General features: G+C 40.3%; 1 protein-coding gene and 2 long non-coding RNA genes across 8 annotated transcripts in view; 2 read left to right on the forward strand and 1 right to left on the reverse strand.

Moving 5' to 3' along the window:
• The window catches only part of LOC124344279, a 41997-nt gene extending 35134 nt beyond the window's left edge, over positions 1–6863 (forward strand). The window contains exon 4 of the long non-coding RNA XR_006919639.1: positions 6297–6863. This is a non-coding gene — a long non-coding RNA (uncharacterized LOC124344279). The remainder of the gene's footprint in view (positions 1–6296) is intronic.
• The window catches only part of LOC124344219 (extensin-2-like), a 271667-nt gene continuing 255464 nt past the window's right edge, over positions 6779–22981 (reverse strand). The window contains exons 1-7 of one of the 6 annotated variants that reach the window (XR_006919574.1): positions 11938–12371; positions 11713–11859; positions 11268–11506; positions 11067–11206; positions 10732–10913; positions 7302–7304; positions 6779–6790 (exon numbers count right to left, since the gene is read on the reverse strand). Coding sequence is in view for 1 of the 6 variants with exons in the window: in XM_046797730.1 (XP_046653686.1) it covers positions 9857–10546 (690 nt within the window). In the remaining 5 variants the exon portion in view is untranslated. Of the gene's footprint in view, positions 6791–7301; positions 7305–9769; positions 10618–10731; positions 10914–11066; positions 11207–11267; positions 11507–11712; positions 11860–11937; positions 12372–22981 lie in introns of those variants that run through there. The other 5 variants (XR_006919572.1, XR_006919573.1, XR_006919571.1 and 2 more) reach the window with 5 other exon arrangements.
• Positions 7009–8911, forward strand: LOC124344267. Its single transcript, XR_006919618.1, has 5 exons — positions 7009–7259; positions 7325–7545; positions 7605–7708; positions 7787–8010; positions 8873–8911. It is a non-coding gene; the product is annotated as an uncharacterized LOC124344267 (long non-coding RNA).

Consider the following 22981-nt stretch of genomic DNA (forward strand, 5'->3'; position numbering starts at 1 on the left):
CGAAAAAGCCCAAAAGGGGGATGATGGAACAATGATGACTTGACCAAAGCCGAGGATCCTTCATCATCATCATCATCAACAGCAACAACAAGGTAGAAAGGAATCAAACAACAACAAAAACAACCTCCCGATGCCGATTTGTTACGTTTGAGACGAGGACCACCAGCGGTGGTGTCACTTAACTGTATAGAAATAACCATTATGACAGCCCCCGACAGACAATGGCCCACACAGTCGTCCCAGACGTTTTTCGCCGAAATTGAGCGACGCCAACCCCCTCCACTTCATTCATTTCATTATTGCATTTGATGTTTTTTATTGTTGCACGGCAGAAGCAACTGAATTACAAATAGCCGTGAACTCGACTCCTTGGTACACGGGCGATTGTTTGTGTTCGTGTATTTAAATTTAGCCTTCTAACGAATGATTTCCAAATGGTTTCCCCCCATCGACTCCGTTACAAGTCGAAATAATGAAATAAATCAATAGATACTGTGCGTACACGACCGATTTGGGTGGTAGATAGTAGTAGTCGATAGCAGTAGATTCTTTCCATCAGCATAGTAGGGATGTGTGTACATGTTTTCCTTTTTTTTTTGTTCGAGGTGGGCAGCATTTGCACACGTGTGCAAGTATTTGTTATAAGATAGAAGAATCAGATACATGACATGCGGAGCGGGAGGAGTTTGAGCCGACCAATAGGCTAGCTCGAAAGGCGGAGTCTGGCCAACAGTTTTGTGTGGTTTTTGTTGTGTTTCTTTCCACCGTGCTGCCCAAACATTTGACTACCGGCAACAATCTACTATGAGAATTGTGAAAAGTACGGTTCTGATATAGGTGATTGCTATATGTGACTAGACTTTATATAGACAGCACTTTCACGTAGATACAACTGAACGAATTCTCGTCGCCATGTATGGCGAGAGCGCATCTAAAAACAAAAACAAAAAAATTCAAATTGATATCGAGTCGTGTAAACACGCCGAACCGCGTTCAGGCCATTTTCGGTTCCATTCACACGGCGATGTTTCTGCGGCCGGCGAATCAAACAGCACAGGACACACCGCACATGAGCTTCAGGGCGTACTCTTGACGAATGAAAATGAATATTGAGTGTGTAAACAGAAGACAGTGATGTCTGACAGGCGAAAAGAGCTCTTCTGCATGCAGCCGCGATGTAGAAAACACATCCCGGGCGTTTCATTTCTGTGATCCCGGCCCAAAACCGCCGAGTTGTGGTTAGCGCACGGAAAAAGAGCGTTGCTGCTCTTGTTCCCACAATTCGTGAGTAGATATATGCGCTGAAGAAATGTAGAAAAACACAGTCAGCCCGAATGAACCCTGCTGGTGCTGATGTTTAAAGCGAAACTACCCGTTCATTTTCTGGGTATATAGCCTCCAACTACTAATTACCAGGCCAATAAGCGTGAAGGAACAAGAAAAGAAACAAATCAAACAAGTGTAGTAGTAGTAGACATCAGTGTGTCTATATAGTACGTTTGCTTGCACACATAGTTGAACACCATGTAAGAAATCAACAAACGTCGCGGTTAAATATTTGGTCGGAAGAGCCAGTAGGGCCCGCGGGCCGTGCCTAATGTGGCTTTTTTTTGTTTTCACCCGTCGTCCGGAATGGAGGCCGAAATCTAAGACGCACGATGGTAATCAAAGGCGGGCGATTCACGGATTAGCCTGCAAAGGATATATATATACATACATACGTACGTGTAAAGAAACACACTCGGAATGATAACGTATAAATCGGTGCGCGCTCTGTGGAGCGCGGTGTGTTTCTGGGCTGGGCATGGAAAAAAGGGTTTAGTTGGCGGCCACAGGTGTTGCAAAGCGGCGGCAGCAATATAATTCATGCAGTCATTTCATGTAGTCTAGTGGGTATAAAAAAATAATAACAAGAGAGAAAGAGAAACACGAAAGAATAATACCTACAATAAAATTTAAAAAAAAAGGAAAAAAAAAAAGAAATGATGCAGTGCTGTGGCTGGACAGAAGAACAATTCGAATGAAAAAAGCCTAGCTCTCGATCCGCTGCTGGATGGACTGTTGTTGTTGTACTACATAACGCGTTGATGCTTTCGGAATACTACCAGGTATTTTCATTCAATATAGGCTGTGTATAATACCGCTCGGCGCGGCCAGCACCATCATATAACGCCACTTAGAAGAAAATGATTGCTGTTGGTCGGTTATACCGTGTGTGGCCTCAAGGGCTGCGCTGCCTTCGACATTGTCTTCATTCCGGACCATTTATACAAATGCTCCGACGAGATTTTTTTTTTTTTTTTCTCATTTCTTTATGAAATTGGAGGTCCGCCGAACGGACCTCGTTGTGTACCGGCCATATATTTTCGTCGTTCGTCTTCTTGGCAGTCATCATAACTTCACCGCGTTTTTTTTTCTTGTTTCCCCCTTTTTTTTTCGCTTTGATTTTTCTTTTTTTTTTTACTTTTACACCTTTTCTACCTACATTTTTTTTTTTAGTTCAAACCTTTCTTGAAATCTAATTTAGTGGTTTTTCAAGGGTGTTTATACATGTACAGGTCTGTGTACAGAATATGAATCCATGCGGAGTAACAAACATTTATCCAGCAAAGGGAAAAGTGGTTGATAAAATTCATAACAGCTTTAGCTATTGCGGGAATGCGGGCGTATGCTGGCTCACTGAATCAAGTGGGAAACCTATTTCCAGAGATCCGTGATTCATCCGCATGATGGGTCTTTGCAGCTCAGAACAAGACCGCATCACTGAACGACGGAAAAATTCCATTAGATCAACTTTTCCATCCACTTAAAGAGTCATTTTCTTGGATTCAAATGTATGTAGCTACACATACATTTTCTCTCGTCGCTCGGGTCTTTGTTTCATTTTTGTTTTTCCATTTCGACTTTATATTTTATCATGAACCCTATTCTCGATGTAATGAACGAAAATAAAGGTGTCTCTGAGTGCGGGAACAACAACACCGCGGTAAGAGAATGGAAAACACGGTCACCGCCCCCTTAACACCTTTAATTGAGCGGGTTGGTAACAATCGCCTGCTCCGCATATCTTAGAAGCTAATACACAGCGGAGCGGCGGCATCTCTTTTTCGGTGGCCGTCAGCCATCCAACAGCAGTTACACTCCAACACGAAGGACTATATATATGTAGACTGCAATGATGATGATCCCTCTTGCTTTCATTTCCTCCCCTTCTTCTACATGTATAGTCCAGGATTGGGGCATTCAGAGAAACTCTTTGCCTTCTTTATCTCGCTTAATTACATACGAAGATTGATAAAAAGAGAAAAACAACGCAACTACTATGTCTCTCATGTCTGTAAGACATCGTTTTCGTTTAGCCACCGGTCCACACCTGTTATGCTCCCTCTGTTTTCCGATTGCCCGGCACAGAGTCTATAGAAGCACGAATGAGTATTAGAGAGAAAATGTACTCGTACAAAAGAGTGCCATTCATCGGTTTCAAAAGTGTTGTTTTCCTTAATTTAATTAAGTGTTGGGTTGATGACTGTGAGAGACCTGCTTCAGGCGGGGATTTTTTCAATCGCCGTGTGGGAAATAACGCAGCAAACAATCAAACTATTGGATATTATATACATGCCATTACATTTCTCGTCAATTTTCCAAAGAAGGGATATATACCGTAGAAACTGCATGGAAAAAAAAGTAACTTGGGCGCTGGTATATCGGGAGAAGATGGCGGATTAGAACACGTCGATTCGATTCGATGATTCCCGAGCCCTCGGGTAATATTCGAATAGATGCGGTTTTCACACGTGGACGCACAAAACATGTATTTTTCTCGTGACTGAAGTGCACGTTTGTGTATGCGGCTGCTTCAACATGACGCCCGTTTCAATTGTTTTTTCTCTCTTTCTCTTCTTCTTGTTGTTACTATTATTATTTCCCTCCCCTCCATTTCAGCCATCCGCAATGATGTCACTTCCGGAGCTATCCGGCGAGTATATAATCTATATTGTATCGATCATTTCGTGTTGATTAAACAGTGAAATGACATCCTGTGCAGATATAGAGAGAAACACAATAGCCGATGGAATCATTCAAGGCTCTTGACGACTGCTATTATTGTACCACCAGGATGCGCGCATTCAGCTCGCAGTATCCATGGTTCCGTTTATGTAAATACGACTGTTATGTCATTCTTTTATATATCGTGCTCATTTTCAATGTGGATGGAATCTTTCTCGCCTGGCTGTGGCCCTAATATTATGCACGGCGCATGCCGAGAAGAAATATGTTTTATTTGTGTCTGAAATCGAATTTCCTACAATGAACGTTTCTGTTGTTGGAACTCTCTTTCTTTTTCTCTAGAAAATTTGTTTTTTTCAAATTTATGGTGACGGTTATTGAATATTCCGTCAGCCGAGAGCTGCTAGCTAGTGGCGGAAAACACCTGGGCAGCAGCAGCAGCAAGTCGTCTCTCCGTCCGCCTCTTGAAAAATGGAAGGGAAAAATGTAGCGCACATACCGGGCGGGGCGCGGGTTACCAACTGATTTATAAGTGATAAGCCTCGTCTACCATACTTTTAAACATGTATAGCATCAATACTACTATATCACTTGTGTGCATAGGAATTGGATAGAAAAAAATGTTGGAATTGGGAAAAAAGAAAAGAAGAAAAACACTCCGTTCTCTTGTTCCGATCAAAATGCCGGTTGTGGTTGTTCCAAAAGAGAAGCAGGCTACATCCCAGCACGTCTCTCGGAGTTGTTCACGTGATGGAGCAGCGGTCCTGATTCCCGCTCGCTTATACAAGCTGTGTAAGTACTGCTGCCAGCACCGACTGCTCGAGAGCATGAGTATGAAGAACTCAAAAGTTGTGATTGGCACGGACTTAATGGAGACCTCACAGGCAGACAGGGAGCATGTAGGGTCGTGTGATTGACAACACCTCTTCACATTCTTCGAGTTCCTCTTTATCTATCCCATTCTCTCTCTTTTGTGGTCGTATCAGCCCATCAGGTGCGGCATCCCCGCGTCTCTCTATCTCTCAGGAACACAACAGAACTAACCTCCGCTGCGGTACACCGACGTATAGCACTTTTCTTTTTCTCGACGACATATCTGCCATGCTCAGTGTGTAGACGGACAGAGAACACACTATGTACTCCATTATAGCTGACTACTACTACGACTACTATTATTATTGTTATGCAAGATTGAATTCCTTCTGTTTGATTCTTATATTACCAGAAACGAATTTTCCTTCGACTTGTCCGTTACGTAACGTCTGAATTGGGAATTCTCACCTTTCACGAAACATGATGGTAACAAAGTATGGCATTGCCGAGTCGTAGGGTACACTGCTTTTAAAAATTGCGAGTCCTCTGTAGCGCAATCGTTAGCAGTTATTGAACAATGTACAGTACGTGCAACACCGTTTTCTTTGCTGTGGATTCCAACTTGGGGAAGGTGTCGTTCACGCTGAGCATATCCTAAAAAAATGATCCAGAGTTCTCATACTGTTGTAAAATTTACATGCAAAACCTTATTGGCTTCTCACGAAACGTTCAAACGCATTTTTCTTCTTATCTCTCCGTTTTCTTTTTCTTTTCCAGCCCACAAATCATACATCCGAGAAGGGTGTTGACCAAACAGGACGACATTTTCAATTATTTATGTTTGCAGAACATTGCCTTCAATTACACAGGTATGGCCAACTGCCGGAATAAACCAAACAAGGCGGAGTTTTTTCATCGTAACTCGGCCCCGTGTCAAACCTTTATTTGGTTTCCTATTTGGTCTTGGTTTTCGTGAATGCTACGAAAATATGTCCATGAGAATTTTTTTTAAATTTTGTTTTGAAAGAATTATTTTGCTTATTATAAACTATAATCAAGAGCAGGATCTCGACACCTAGTGAGGCTCACTTGAACTCGATTTTTGGGTGGTAGAACAGAAATAAATTTTTTGGAAGACCAGCGCTATAGAACACTAGGCCTACATAGACAAAAATTGCCTACATAGACAAAAATTGCCTACATAGACAAAAATTTTGTTAAATACCTACATCAAAGTGTGACGAGAAATCAGGCACCAGCTCCGACAAAAAAAAACTTAAATAGTTTCTTAGATTATGTGTACTTAATCTTTAGAAAAATAAGCGACCCACCACCAAGCAATAAATTGGGCGTGAAGAATGATGAAAGTCCTTGAAAATGAGACAAACACAGCCTGCGAGAGAGGGATGAAAATAAAAATTTCTTGCGGTGTTAATGCTGACGAAATGTATTCTCGCATGCATTCCCATTTCCAGGAATAATGACCAACTTGTTAGCACAATAGAATCGCTGTCGGACCACCACAGATGCGCTACAGCGATCCTCCCGTCATGCACGGCACAAGAGAGTATTAGAAGACCAACGCCACGCCAATTTGTGGATTTCGTCGAACTCATAAAAAGTTTGTATTCCAATTCGATAGTCACATCTATCTGGAAATATAGATTTTAGTGAAAGGAAAATCATTTGAAATTCGGGATGAGTCGCTTCTTTCCAGACTGTACAAATTCCTTGTTTGTGTACACACACAAATTCGTTTGCCATTGTCTAGTCGATTTTTTCCGCTTTGTAGTAAAGCCTGTTCGGTGCATAAATTACTATACAATGAATTGCGTCCTGATAATTAGGGATACCTTAATGATACGCACGTATCTTTGTAATTTTTGCAATCTCATTCATTCTTGCACTGTGTCTGCGTGAATTGTTTTATTTTTACGGTATTTTGACCCACCCGAACCGACATCACCATCTATTGGCTATGATGAGAACCCGTTTCACAGATTCTGCTGTTTATGATTTTTGAGCACTAGGTGGCGGAGTCGTATCCCAACGAGTTTAGAATCCTAAGTTGGTTGCAAAATTTTTAAAAATACCCGACAATAGAACTCCATCGACAATAGAACCATGGTGTATTAGTAACACAGTACACGTGTAGTACTAATACACCATGATAGAACCCCAATATTTTATTTAAAATACCCGACAATAGAACTCCAGTGCTCGACAGTTGTACTCCAAACGCGACAATAGAACTCCAATAATAATGAGCTGTGACTGTGCAACCAACTTAAGATTCAAAAACTCATTACCAGATTTCGCCAGTGTCGCCTTTGTTGTTGTTACATCGTGAAATGAGGCAAAATAGGCGAAACAATTGGATGCTAATTAATACTTATATTCCTGTGATTTCATATACCAAATTGAACTTCGTATCATATGTAGGATTATCTTGACCTAATTTCCTTATTTTTATACTGTACCAACTTATTTCTTCAAATTTTAGATGCATACTGTCAGTCATTCCAAAAAGTTGACTTAGCGCTCAGTCACTTTCCCTCCAATAGACCCATCATTTTGTCAAAAGCCTATAACTCATGTGTGAAGCTCACACATTGTGGAATACAAATGTGTGAAGACAAGTTATTTCCCGATTACTGCTACCACACCAACCACACCACGTCAAATGCCTTACTCAATTCAGCAGCAGTCACCCATATGATAAAGGTAAGCATGAATATAACCTATCACCATGCTGCTGCAATACTTAATGACACTTTCTTTAGCATCAGGAAATTTACCGCAACCTGAGGAGTAAGGCTGTTGGTTGCTGTGATTTCCATTTTTGTGGTTTTTTATCATGAAAACTTCAGTGTGCTTGTTAATATAGGTAAAGATCGACATGCTTTATTAACTGTTATATTTTAAATTCATTAATGACATTAATGCAATATTTTTTTTTTTACAGAGCATGTAATAGATCCTTAAGCCAATGCTGACCTTTGTCCATGAAGGAAGAGGGACATCCAGCAACGTTCTGCTCCATCCTTTGCTTCCCGACGTACGCTCATCTAGCTTCACTGCTTTTGCTGCTACAACTTGTCTTACTTCACCGACGAGTTGGAACACTTCAGTGGTCTACCCCCTTTGCTGTTACACACCTGCAGTTACTCACCACGGAATTATGCCCAGGTACCCGACAATTGACTTACTTTCGTAGGTTATCTACCAATAGTCTAGTTGCGTTAAACTCTGTCTGTGTAATAGTTTCCAAAATCAGGCCTTTCTTATGCGCAAACGAAGTTTTACTTGGACGTTTCTTTTTTCTAACGCTAGATGGCTTTTCGATCATTTTAGCTGTCAAAACAGCCAGTTTCAGTAACTTTGCACTTCTCTTTAAACGTTTATCGACCGTTTTTGGTGGTAATTTCGTAGTGATAACAAACGATAACTATTCCCCCAACAAAGCTCACTTGTTAGATTTTTAAAAATGTGTTTTTTTTTTCTACTTCCGGTTTTCTCATTTCTGTCAGTAGTTTAGTAAATATTGATCTGACGCACAAAAGAACCACATATTCGTGATCCTCGTAAAATTTGGGGTAAAGTTCATGTTTTGTTTTTTACGTACGCGTACTTCCGGTTTCGAGAATTTTCCTAATGATATGTTTACATAATGATATGTCTTTGTCACGCCGTCGTGAAATACAGCTCTATGTCTCAGGAAAATTCTCGATTTTGGCCAAATTTTGGATTTCGTTTAAATCACACCTAATCGACCCCAAATTTTATGGGGATCACGAATATGTGGTTTAATCTGACGACAGCTCAATGGTTGAGGCGCTGTGGTTACTTCCGGTATACTTCCGGAATTTTTTTTAGAGACTAGCAAGTGAGCCTTGTTCTGTTTACAATTCTCAACATTGCAAGCTTGATTTAAACTTTAAAAAATTGCATATTTAAATCTTTGAGCTAAAAACCTGATTATTGTTTCTATCTGTATTATGTAACTTTTATTGGCATGTCACTAAAAAAGAATTGTTTTCTCTTTAATCAGGTAATGCTGAAGAGACGTCGAGAAGATGGACACCAAAACATCGCCGGTATCTCCAAAATGTCAGCGTGGATCATCATTTGTTGTTGGTAATCTAATATGTTTGTGTTAGTGTTAACCCGTTGTCTGCCACGCCTTTGTCCTCCCCTAGCTCCTTAGCACGGGCTGCGTGCGTTGTTCGGTCTCGTGGTTTTCATGCTGCGAGGTCGGAAAGTCGCACCAGCCCAAAACTTGCCGTAAGGCGCCTGATAAGGCAATGCACTATAGGGACTTCCCTCTTGTCGATACGGTGATGGATTCTCCTGTCACCCGGTCAGCCCGGACTTGTCAGCAATGGTAAGTTCCACTTTGGTCACGGATCCCTCAGACGTGGCGCGTAGAGTAGTAGTAAGCAACCTACGGGTTGTATGGCGTGGCAGCCAACGGGTTAATTTAAGTGTATGTATGTATGTGATTGTAAAATGTGGTGGAATTGTCGATGGAGGTGAGACAATAAAGCAATCCCTAATGTTTAGTTCAGGACTTGTATATTTTTTACAACTTTGAAGTTTTACATATGTTATAGGCAAGTGACTGATCAATTCCAGACCCTTCAAATAAACTTCTATGAAAAACCAAACACTATCTGCAACTTTTTTGTTACGCCAACTAAGGTTAAAAACAGAGCTAGTATCAAATTTTTTTAGTAAACACCACAGTAAGTTCCTTTCGTAACATACCCTGTATATGAAGTTCGTCCAAACACTAAAACATGTCGGAATGCAAAGCGATTAGAGCAATAGTCATCTCCAACATGCGAAATAGGAAAGATCCAATAAAAATAAAAAACGTCGCAATGTCAAAGGCTTCAGGTGTCATAAGTCGTACAAAATGATTACCAAGGTTAAAAAAAACTATTCCTCTTTAAAGATCAACAATTCCCAGTGACTAGTAATTATTAAGATATGACCGACAGACCTGAACATTATTAAAATTGAAAATTCGACTCTAGTATTTAGAAACGTCCCTGTAATAAGTGGGAGAAGCGTAGGGTGTGGTGTAATATTCAGGTGCCTTAGTGGTGTAGTAACTCGGGATAGAGTAATACTTCAGAGCTTCGGTGTAGTTGGTCGGAGCAGCGGAAGTAGTGTTATAATACTCAGGTGCCTTGGTAGTGTAGTACATAGGGGCCTCGGTGTAGTAACTAGGTGTAGCGTAGGTTGTGGTGTAGTAAACTGGAGCCTCGGTGTAGTATTCCGATTTAACGTAGTACGAAGGAGCAGCCGCTGAGTAGTAAGTCGGGGCTGCGTAATACTTGGACGCCTCAGTTGTATTTGTGTAGCTTGGGGCAGAGTAATACTTCGGGGCTTCGGTATAGCGGCTCGGGGAAGCACAAGTTGTGGTGTAATACTCTGGAGCCTTGGTGGTGAAGTACTTGGGCGGTTCGGTGTAGTATTCAGCCGCTTTGGTGGTGTAATAAGTTGAAGCCTCGGTGTAGTAGCTAGGAAGTAGGAACTGAGTAATACTTGGGAGCCTCGGTGTAGTACTCAGGATCTTTGGTGGTTTAGCTTGGGGCAGCATTAGTTGCGAATGGAGTCTTGGTGGTGTAGTAATTGTGGCCCTCAGTGTAGTAACCGGTTGGTGCGAATGTTGTCGTTGTTTAGCAAGGCGACGGCGTGGTGCATTGGTATCCGCCATAACCAGGAGACATGGGTACACCAGTGATCGACCCAACCTTCAACGATACGACAAACGGCAACAGCATGACACTACAATCAAATAGGCGGTAATTAATTTTAATATTCAATATCAATATTCAGTATATATACATTAACAGATAAAAACAAATAATTGATGCAAACTCCATGAAACAGAATATTTACCCGATTGCGTACTGATAATACGACGAAGAATGCACTTGGTGACAGTGCACTGCAGTTGTTCATCCATGTTTCGTTGCCAGTATTCTTCTATCCAGCAATCGCCCTGACACAACAGCAAAGTGATAATGTTCCATACGACGATGACCCAATTTGATATCACAAACAGACGCAACATCTCCAGCCTAATAAAAAATAAAGTCCATACCCAATAATAAGAAACTAATTTAACAAGAACTTCATATACTATCTAACAACAACATCAGAGCAGTCTGTTGGTTAAGTTTTAGTCACAAGTATTACAATTTATATGAAATAAAATGTTCAAGGATTCTTACCAACCAGACGTTCGATCGTGCTTCAAGCTCGGTATTGACTCAATAACCAACAAAATTGGAATTTATTTCCAAACCAAAAGCGACAGCCAAATCCGTGTTTGCGTCCCAACTGACAGCAGCGACAACTCGGTTTATATCTGCTAAAATAATTTTTAGATTTTAATTAACATCGCTAAAACATGTACTGAATTAACTGTTTACCTTTTGACGATCGTTTAAGGTCAATGCGACCTTGTAGTCTTCCAAATTGCACCCTCCACATTAGCTTTGGGCAACACATTAACACTTTCCGCTTTCACCTTCTCGGTTATCCATTGGCTCAAGTATTTAGGGAGAACTCAGCCTATGTTACCGCCATCGATGTTGCGGAATAGCGTTACGTGCTCGTGGGCATCTTTAAGGGCACCACTCAGGGATTGGAACAGATTTTCGTTTACCACCTAACAAGAAAATAAAGGCCATTTTAAGAGGAATTCGTAGTACTAATTCTATTCGTAGAACTAATTCACAGAAATAAATTGCTAGCAGTTTAAATAGATTCTTAGATACTATCGAGCAGGAAGATTATCAAAGTTATTCAACATTCCATAAAAGTGTAATCATCGAGACTTTTAAAGACGAATTTCTTTTGGAATAAAATGTTTACCTGTGGCAATAATGCACTTGTCGTAGGTTATGGTACCGCCATCGTTAAGTTTGGCTTTCCGACCAATCATGTCAAGTTTAACGGCGCGGTGTACACGTACGAATGTGTTATCTTTGCTATTCAATTCGACGCGATTGCAGTAGAATTCTTGTTCGTAAAACAGACAAGGAAGGAAAACATGTCATTAGTAAATGTTCCACATAATTCCAATAATAAAGAGCTCACCTTCACTGTTTGCCGTTCCACTGTTTGAAGCGAAGTTTATTCGAAACTTCGGGGCTGCCGTGTTGGGTGTCGGAGAAGCTCACTCGACTGATTTCTATCGTACTTGGGCGCTCCTGTGTAGTATTCGACAACTTTGGTGGTGTAATAAGCTGAAGCCTCGGTGTCGTAGGTTGGGGCAGCATACGTAGTTGCGTTGTCTTAGGTGCCTTGGTGGTGTAGTACTTAGGACCCCGGTGTAGTACTCTAGCGCTTTGGTAGTGTAGCTCGAGGAGCAGCACAAGTTGTGGTGTAATAATCTGGATCCTTGGTGGTTTAACTGTAAACCAAACTGTGCAACCTCGGTGTAGTAACTGGTCGTTGCGTATATTGTTGTGTAGTAAGGCGGCGGCGTTGCAGGTTGGTATCCGCCTTATCCAGGAGACATCGGTACACCAGTGGTCAAGGGGTCCGCAACTCAAATTTACTTTTTGTTTTTTTTACTTTTTCCTTTCTTTATTTTTCCTTTTTTACTTTTGAGATAGGCTTTCCTTCAAGCGAAAATAAAAGGGTAGGGAGGGGATGGGGAGGAGGGGGGGTTTGTTCGCGCCTTCTTTTACCACGTAAAGTAAATTTCCTTTTTTTTCCTTTTTTCACTTTTTTTTGCTTTTTTACCTTTTTTATTGTAGTAAATTTGAGTTGCGGACCCCTTGCCAGTGGTCGACCCAGCCATCGACGATACAACATCCAATAGCAGCACGACGGCATAGTTAACCAGACAATATGAAATATTCAAAAAATAACGGACAGATTATCAGATAGAAAAAATAGAAATTGATACAAAATTCCACGTAGAAATACAGAATATTTATTTACCCGTAATTGCGACCTGATGATGCGACGAAAAATGCAGTTGTTTCCGGGGGTCGGAGATGCTCACTCGATTGACTTCTGTTGCCCTTTCTCTTTCCTTCTGTAAGATTTTCTCTCGTGGTCGACATCAACGATACGACACCCAACAGCAACACCATAATTAACTATGCAATAAACAATTGGAAATTATTTTTCGAATGTAACTAGTCGTATCAACAACTAACAACAAAGATAGAATAGATTTCCGACTCAAAATTACCCATGATACCGAACTGGTATTACGACGAAGAATGCAGCTGTTACCGTGTCGGAGATACTCGCTCGACTGATCCCTGTCAAATTTTCTCTCGCCTTTTATACGACTTTTTCTCACCCCTCCTCTTACGCCTTGCGGCTTTTTTACCTTTTTGATAATGATGCAAAACGTCCCTTTCTCACCCAATCTCTTCACCACTGCATAACACCTTTTATGTAATGATCTCCATGACCTTCAATTGAAATGCAAACTGGCCTTTCCTTCTGCAGCTGACTTTGCCGGGGATGGGTCAACAAAAACCAAAATATCAAAATGACCAAATAGCTTACCCTTGCGGCTATTCTACCTGCTTGATAATGTTGAAAAACGTGTCATTCTCACCCAACCTCTACGCCAACCCCATGCCAGTTTTACGTAATTATCTCAGCGATCTTCGAGTCTGAAGGCCATAGAAACTGGCCTTTTTCTTTCTGCAGGTTGACGTTGCTAGGGATGGGTCTACAAAATCCAATATCAAAATAAATATCAAATCATAAATGATAATGGCTTAAACTTTAGTCACTTTATACCAATTGACATTTGAGTCATTTGACTCATTTATTCAGTGAATGAATAAATCTTCAATTTCGAACCGTTTGAACAATTGGCTTTTTTGAAATATTCTACTGCAACCTTATCTAAGTTTCAAACACATGACCCTTGTACCTGCAACCGGAGGAAAAAATCTCAAAATAGAGATTTAAAAAAATGTAAATTATTAATTTAAAAAAAAAATACAAATCGAAGCTTCTCATAAAACGGTTGAATAAAATTAATAAAATGGGAAAGTTTACGAAATTTCTAAAGCTCGATAGACTGTCAGAGTTCGTCCGTTACGTTCACAACGCTAACTCCAAAATGAACTTAAATGATGCTAAATAACCATCCAAGAGAAGCGGGGGAAAAAAGATCGTATTTCCACAACTGATTAAGGAGAATCTAAAACACAAATCGAATGATAGATTGACAATACCTGAACTCTAGGCCCATGGATTTTGTAACCGCAGATTCAACGATGAGATCCTATTAGCAGCTTTTTAACATAAATGAATAACATTTACAGGAGCTATCCTTACCCTGTCTTTTACATTGACAGGTCTACCATCTTGAATAGTTGATGACCACCGGAACCTATCGCGTGTCGTTTGATGCTGCATGAAAAAAAGGGAAAAAATTTACCCTGTTACATGATCAACGCGTTTCTACCGCAATAAAGTATGCGCAAGTAAAACGATGTTTTGACACTCGCTTTGTTTTCGTTGCTAAGCAGTAAAATGTGTTGAAATTCGGATTTTTCTCTTCACACCGAATAGATGGAAAGGACTCGGCTCGGATATATAAAGGATCGTTGGTTGCACACAAATACACATTATTCTCTGCGAAAGCAAAAGCTTCATGTCGTATCTAGCATTACCTTTTTTAATATTTTTTTTTAATTTGGTTTAGCGTTTCGTTCATTGACTCCTTGTCACCAAAACCCCTCAATGGGCAACACCTCCGCGTCATCTGGGTAATACAAACAATTGAATTTGTAGCTTTAGCAATTTGACTAACGTGTAATTACATACCCTCGTTTAAGCCTCAATGGAATGACAACCCTAAAGGATTCAGGATTGTCCGGGCCGCTCAAAAGAAGGCGTTGTTCTAGATTTAAATTCTTATTTTAACAGACCGTCCGGTTCAAACTGCAGCCAGTCAAGCAGGGGAAGACACTGCCCGACTGACTCGACCAGGGAGATTACCTGGCCATGGTTAAGAGAAACCGGAAAAAGAGCGAAGAGAGCCGAGGAGCAGTTATTATGAGAGCAATGCATCATAGTAGGCTTCCGGCTTAGACTCATGACCCTCCAACAGATTTCATCGAATCATGCGCCTTGCAAGTCCTCGTTCGACCAGACATCTCCCTTCCTTCTGGTTGTCGCAGCGAGTGAGTGACCACTGGCGTGCGTTGGTTAGTGGTTATTTAGGGAAACGGGGCCACTGAAGAAGGGAGCCCAGATATGCACTTGTAATTTTTCTACATCTACATAATTTATTGGCGAGTATTGAATTTCAGCAACTTCTCCTCAGTGTTACCAATGGATCAAGTCTATGGAACGGCAGCAAACTATTAAATTGAGAAAAAGAATAGAGATTTTAATTAAAAGTCCATAACTGAACGAAACATCAAGCATTACCTCAACGCCGGTACAGGTAGCAAGAGACGACAAATCGACAAACTGCAACCGAAAAAACAAGATTCACAGCCATCAGATAACATTGACTTTTTAACTCAACTTTTCAACACTGCATAATATGCATGGACACCAACATAGGCAAATGACACATTTAAGTGTGATGTTGAACTGCAAGTATGCACAAGCTCCACTTCAGAGCATCTCTCAACTGGAAAGGGACTGCAAAACCACTCTACACCAAACAGCCACCATAAACAGCTCAAACATCACACTGGCCATGAACTTCTACTAAGCAAAAGAAAATTAATGAACCAATAACATTTTAAAATGTGAAAAAGGGTACTGATAATAAAAATTACTTAATTTAAAAAGAGTAATTAATTGAAATTGAAAAAGAAACCAGGAAGGAATTCTGTACATCTACATGTTAAAAAAACTTGGTAATACTGAGTAGGAATTTTTGTTCTAGTTTGATTGGAAGAACATTGAAAAAAAAAACTTATTGGAAGCTGATTTACAATGTGGCTATCTTTGAACGGAAACAATTATTTGAAAACAAGAAATATTACCCCTAATTGTCTACAACACATCAGAGGTTAACTAGTCAATTGAATACAAAATTTAGAAAACAAACAAAAAACCCAAAAGACTTCCCATGTTCAACCAATAATATCAATAAAACTACCAATTCCAGAAGTCTTCCTGCAGTGACACTTGGGATAACAACAGTTCGATAAACTGCATGCAGCAGCTGCAGCTTAACTTGACTCGATCACGTATTTCACCAGCTGGCTGCAACAAAACCATGATACAACAGCCATGAAGCTTAGACTTTGTCATGTTCTCAATTTCTGCATCAGTTGAGCAAAGGGATTTCCGTCTTTAACCTAAACATCAACTAACAAAACCTATTCATTATTGCAGGGAAATTTATCAAGAACATTACTTTACTAGCTCTGAAGTGTTTCTGCACGAGATGAGACGTACAGCAGTATAGGTACGGCTATAACTATGGTCGACATTTCGGCAAAATGGACAGCAGTTTCAACTTTCAACCCACGTCGTCACATTATTTGGCGAAGTGAAATTATATGCCGGATTGCCTTTAAATTCAGATAGAAACGTCTAAGATTAATTGTAATTGAATGTAATAAATCCAAACTAGCATTACCAATTACATTTCATGACTGAAAATTTAGATCGACACCGCAATTCCGTATGAATTTGGAATACACTTTCAGTCAGAGTCTCGGAAACAAATGGCAAAAATTTCGTCCTGACGAAGACACTCGAGTCACCTGGTGGATGGGGGACAATCCATTTTAGCCACCTACCGACAGCCAAAAGATTCCCGCACGTTTGACCGTACGGAACGGATGGATTGCTTTCCGAACTCTGTTTCCGAAGCTTAACATCACGACTCACGATCTACGCGCTATCCTAGCGCACCTTTCTAAAGCTTGTAGCAACGACAACCAACCCCTTAAATTAATGCTATAATTAATGTATAATGTTTTATACTGCCATAATATGTATAAACTCCTATAAATTTAGAGAGAATCAATTTGACGTTGCGCTATCTATTCCTACATAACATATTGCTGGAGCGTTTAACGTTGCGCTATCTTATACCTGAATCTCTAATCTTAATCTAATCCTACCACTGAGCCTCTCTTTATGACTATGCTGAACTTACGTTAGGCCGCTAGGCGCTGTAGTCTAACGTTGCGCTATCCTATTGGGGTTGCTGACAGTAGAACTCCAAAGACATAAGAACTCCTTTTTTAAATATTTTTTAAAAAAATACCCGACAATAGAACTACAGCGCCCGACAGTAGAACTCAGGCAATTTGGGCAATTTGGATCAGTGCATTGTCAGTTGCGGGAATACAATTATTAGATTATGTCAGAGATTCTGTGACTTTACGAATTTTGGCCACCGCTAGTAAAAACATGGTAAAAAGGATCACATCGCATTGGATGGCGCCTTGAACTCAGTCTTGCTCCGGCGTCATTTTGAAATTGATTCCAGCCACGAATTGTGATTTAGTCTTGATAAGTTTGATCAGTATCCCAAGTTTGCTTTTTCTGGGATAGAGGAGGTATCAAATTCCGCCATCTCTTAACTGTGGTTTCGTTCACGTCGATCGTTTTGCATCGGCCAGAAACGTCGTCGTCTTCGTCGGCGACTTGTCTGGTTTTCCTTAATGTACACGATACTCGGACCATCTTCAGGCTGTCTGTTTCGGGCTGATGGAAAAGAATCACTTCGCAAGGGAGCGGCACTGATTTGAGACCAGCATTGGCGTAGTCAACTTCAAGGTCCAGTTTTTAGTTTGTTTCAGAGACGGGAGTCGGTTGTCTCGGCTTTAACAATGTTGATGAGTACGAGTGGGCGTGAGCTACTGGCTTCTGACATGGCAGAAGTGGCATAATTTGCCATTTTCAGTACCTTCACGTCGTCAACTTTAGCTGGTAAACTACCAACGGCGAGCACTCCGGCAGCAAACAAAAAAAGAACCTATGAAACCAAGAAATTAACCATATTTTACGTGTGGTACAAGCTACGCTAGGACGACGATTAAACAAGAATCCGCGTCTGCGAATGCGCGTCTAATGAACGACTAAATACAACGAGGACGAAATGTGTTTTATGAAGCGACCATATTTTTCACGATGCTGCAAGTCCTGCGTCTATGACTCATTATATAAACAAATAGTCTATTCAAGCTACATTTATCAAATAGAGTAGAGTAATGATAATCACTTCTACCATTATCAGGATAAGTGTATTACAAAAGGGAAGCGAATCGAGTTCATTATTCATTAAAATTTGATGTGTTTGTGTGAATTTAAACTTTAAATTAAATAAATACCACCACAATTACAGATAACATAGAACAGAAATGCAAGGCAAATTTTTACTGGGCAGCAGCAGCTTACTTTCTTGTCTTGACTATAGCGTTTTAGCCGGGAAACATCTACTTTTTGTTAATTTTCTGGTGTTGGTCCAGGACTGGTCGAACATGGTCACCTCGCAAAGAATGGCGCCTTTGGCTCCTTTAAGTTCCAGCGTAAGTTCGAAATTCAGTCCGGCGACGACTTGTGACCGAGCCTTCAGGACTTTGACAAGGGTGAGGGGTCCCGAGTTGGTGTTTGCCGAGATGGCGGAACTGGCGAATGCAGCCATTTCTTTGACTTCAGCGTCGTCCAGATCCAATGGGGAAAATCCACCGGTAATACCACCAACCTGTCTGGTAGTTCTCCTCTTGGGAATACAGGATGACCGCAGCATCTTCTGGGTGTTCGTTTTGGGCTGATGGAAAACAACGACCTCACAAGGGATGACTTTGGAATAGGCTCCGGCCAGCTCGAGGTTTAGTTTGTATTTAGTGCCCGAAACTGCCTGTATTTCCGCTTTCACGATTTTGAGCAGTTTTACCGGTCCGGAGTTCATATTGGCTGATACGGCGGTAGTTGCGAAGTCTGCCATCTTCACAACCTCCGCATCGTTCACCTTGGCAGGTGTGAAACCGCCAACGAAATCGATTTGACGTTTGGTGAGTCTAGCGGCGTCAACGGTCAGCATCGCGACGACAAACAGGATCATTGTAGTCAGGAAATGCGCCATGGTTCGTGTTTAGTATTGCCGATTGGGAGACAAAGATTAATAAAACAACTGATGCGAGGATATTACTGTGACTGGCGAATGAAGACAAAGGTAAACAAGACAGGTGTTTTATAGGGCGTACAATGCCTTTCATGATGGCTAAAGCTAGTCACGAAAGTGAAAGTAGAACAAAACCCGGAGAGAAAATCTCAAGTCCTTGGGGAAGTCAACGTTGTGCCAGCAAAAAAAAACAAAAAACCTATTTCAAATCGCCTACAGAGATTTGCTATTGCGATGACGTTGCATCCGTTATTATACCGTGGACCAATCAGATTCAGCCTCAACAGCACGAAGCATATCACCTGTGTTTTGTTAGCCAATTTTTCGGGTAAAAACCCCTTTTTTTAGGGTTGAATTAATAAAGAATATTACTCATAAGGGCATACGAATCAGCAAATGGGATTGTGAATTGAAGGTCATGGCATCAACTGGTTTAGGAAAATACCCGAAAATACCCGCGGAATATGGCAATCGAAACACGGGCTTTTATTTCGTTTACACAAACTCTCCTGCTATTAATAAATGCGCACGACAGATTGCACGGGTCTAGGGTTTTCCACTCTTTAGCAAGAAACGAAGAAAGGTAAATCAGGTTAACAGTTGGCAACAAGCCAAGGCTATTAGATGCGTGACGCAACGCATCATACTAGCTTCCGTTCTAGCTTTAAAGTACCTGATATTTGTGAATATTGGGTTACGCTGAAGTGTCAAAAAAGTAATATCCGCTTAGTAACTAAAGAGCCATACACAGGATTTACATAATACGTATTTTTGTTGTCGGCCTTGCAACGCTGTATCTACGTATATGAGGGGAATTTAAGTTTTATAGTCTAACTGACTTCAATGACGAAATTTAGTTGAATACAGCAATCCGTGCTGACGTGCTATTCAAGAGGCAATTGTACTGTGAAAGTTCGCGGATCACGACAGCATCCTTTTTAGATGGATCCGAGAGAGAGAGGGCTCATTAAGCGCTACGTCTGTTTCAGGATCGCCCCAGCCCTTCTTTAAAAAATGAATCAAATATGCTTGCTTTACACCTTGATCCTTGAATGAACCTGTTAGAAAAATTTTTATGACGTTTGTTACTCTCGTTACTGACAACCTAATTTTCTGGAAATGAAAAAGTCTATCTTGACAATTTTAATGCTGTATAAACAGAAGCAATACAAATTAATATCTTTCGTTCTTGAACGATTAATTGAAATAAACATTTATAATGCATTTTACTAGACGAAAACATGAAACGTTCACCTTCCTAAACTTTTAAAAGGGTCCTATATTTTTTGAACGATTCGAACAAGGGACTCCTGAGCGGCAGTCGGAAGCTACAACCACTAAGCTATTACTCTGCCCCGGGAAAATTAAAAAAAAAAACTGAGCCTATTTTTTTTTAGAGGCATGATGCTAATAACTTTCGGGGAACGATCAAACTGGATGTGCACCATAGCATAATCATTAGTGCGCCTAGTATCGATACGAAATTTCCCTGGTTCGATTCCTACTAACTCTCTCCACATGTCTTGCTAGATAGAAAGAAAAAAAAAAGAAAATCTGAATTAACTGTACCATTGGTCGTTGATTCAAACCGATTCCAGGAGTCAAATGGAACGGGCTGGTCTTGATTTCGTCATGAAGGGGAAACGATGCGTAATTAACAACTCAAATGTCGTCACTTGACTCTCAGTGGTCACACTGATGGGTGGAGACATTGTGACTAACTGCTGCCTCATCATTGCCTGTAGATTGCCATTCAGTTGTAAATCTGAGATGACATTCAGACCTACCAAAGAGAAAGCTTTATTTCCCCAGTAAGGTTATGATAATAATATATGGTTATGATGATGAATACAGTAAATAGTGTGACCTCTTGAATAAAGCATTCCTTTCAGAATAGGTCATGTGCAATGTCCTGTTTTGAAATATCTTTATAGTTCATAGATGGTATTGTGAAGCATTCCCTATTTATTGGCCTTTGCTAATCTGTTAATTCATGAATGAAAAATTTTGAAAAAGTTAAGAGAAACAAAAAATGAGAGCAATAATATTGATAATCACATTTTCAGGAAGCAGTGGATGACTGTACTGTGTTAGAAATGAACTGATTCTGTCAGTGTCATAGATATGATATTGGTGAATCGAGGTAATAGTTGCTGCTACCATACTGTTACAAGCCATCGTTTTCCTTATTGACATATCCAATGCATCTCAAAATTTGTTAATGCACCGTAGACCGTACACCAACAGAATGTAATAAAACAACTAATGACTGCCACTCAGAGTAGCAGACGACAAGCAATCAATTAATAAAGTCAAGCATGAATGCATGATTGATTGATTGATGGCCAATGACTTAAATGCCCTCTATTGACAGTCATGAACCATAAACTATTCTCGCCATCTGTTGAAAACACCGACACTAACCCTTTCACACCGTTAGAAAAAAAAACCTTTGGATAATAAAAAAAAAAGAATAAGGGAAAGAGGAATAAAAAATAAATAAAAATACGATTTTCTACGCGCAATTGCGTAATTTTTCCCGATTTTAATAATGGGATAGAGATTTGAAAGCAAACAACAGTGTCTTAAAGTTATAATACATTCTCACCACCAAAAAGAGTTTAAGAACTGAGAACTGAACAAGTAGTTCACACTTGGGTATTGATTATCCGGCTGTGTGATTTTTATGTGTCTACAACTAGTTCCTCCCCAACGGACTGTAGCAATCATCATCAAAGGGTATATGTCCTATATGGTAACAAGTTCAGTGCTTCTGTTGACATGTCCTGTTGATTGGTTATTGCATTTGTTTTATGAGCTCGGCTATTGCTGTGTTATTTTTTTGGATATACTATTCGAACCGTAGTACCGTACCCCCATCCATCTAGAAATTAACTCAGCAAATTATTAAAGCATTTTTTGGGTTTAGTTATAGATAGAACGCATTTTGTCAGGGACCATTATAGGGCATATAATCAAGTTATTGGATTGCAATCATCTTTATGGTTAACTGAGGACCCGAGAAATATTTTTCATTAGGCCTGCGCTTGAATGTTAAAATTGTGATAAAGTACAAGAAAATTTAGAGCTATGCATTTTTCCTTCTAATAAAAAAAAAATCTGATTTTGAAACTATGTCGGCTTCCGTCTTCCCGCAAGCTCGCATAAATTATTTTTTATCTTGCGCAGTTCGTGGCTTGTCATCGGCTACTGAATTAATGTCAACGCAGATTATTGATGAACATTGCATTATACGCCGCGTCTTTATCGTGATTTTACTGCCTTACAACGTCTAGCCAACTCTACATTTAAAACCTTCCGCAGTTATTAAACTGCGTCTAAGCCAGAAGCGACTTTTAATGAAGTTGTGTGTGGTATGCGAAAACACACATGTAGCCTACTGACAATGCTTCTGTTAAAACTGCGGATGTTGCAAAATCACGTTTGATTGAGATTCAGCCATTCCCGGCGGGTATTCTCGTCTTCCCTCCGATAAGACGTCTTACACGACCGGACTCTATGTTTCTCACCATATATATATAACGCTCTGCACTTCCAGCATCTGAGAGGTTGCGTCCATATAGTCATCCCAAAGGGATTTATACACAATACGTGTCATTGCAGCATGGCGCAGATATCACTTGGTCCTCACGTTCTCTTGCCTCATAAGTCATATAAGAAAAGAAGTTCTCGCAACACATATATGAAGTGTATACGCGTACACAAAAGATCGACATGAAGCGTTGGTGTACAGTTATAGACAGCAACATACTGCCGAGGGAATTACATCCCAGAGTACATAACTGTATGATATTAATTTAATCCAATCTAGTCAGATTCTATGATCTAATTGAACGCAGTTAGTCGCATTGCATGAGCGAGAGCGTATAATTTTTATCGCTGTACTCTTAGTATGGGTTCAACGAAAGAAAAGGAGTTAATTTATAGTAGACTCGTCGTAACGTATTATTGATTGTCTGCTCGGCCGATCTCAGCTGGGAGCCAACAATCGAATGATGGATGAACAATGCAGTCATAATAATAAAACATACG

The sequence above is a fragment of the Daphnia pulicaria genome, chromosome 6 (assembly GCF_021234035.1).
Source record: "Daphnia pulicaria isolate SC F1-1A chromosome 6, SC_F0-13Bv2, whole genome shotgun sequence".
Classification (NCBI taxonomy): Eukaryota; Metazoa; Arthropoda; class Branchiopoda; order Diplostraca; family Daphniidae; genus Daphnia; species Daphnia pulicaria.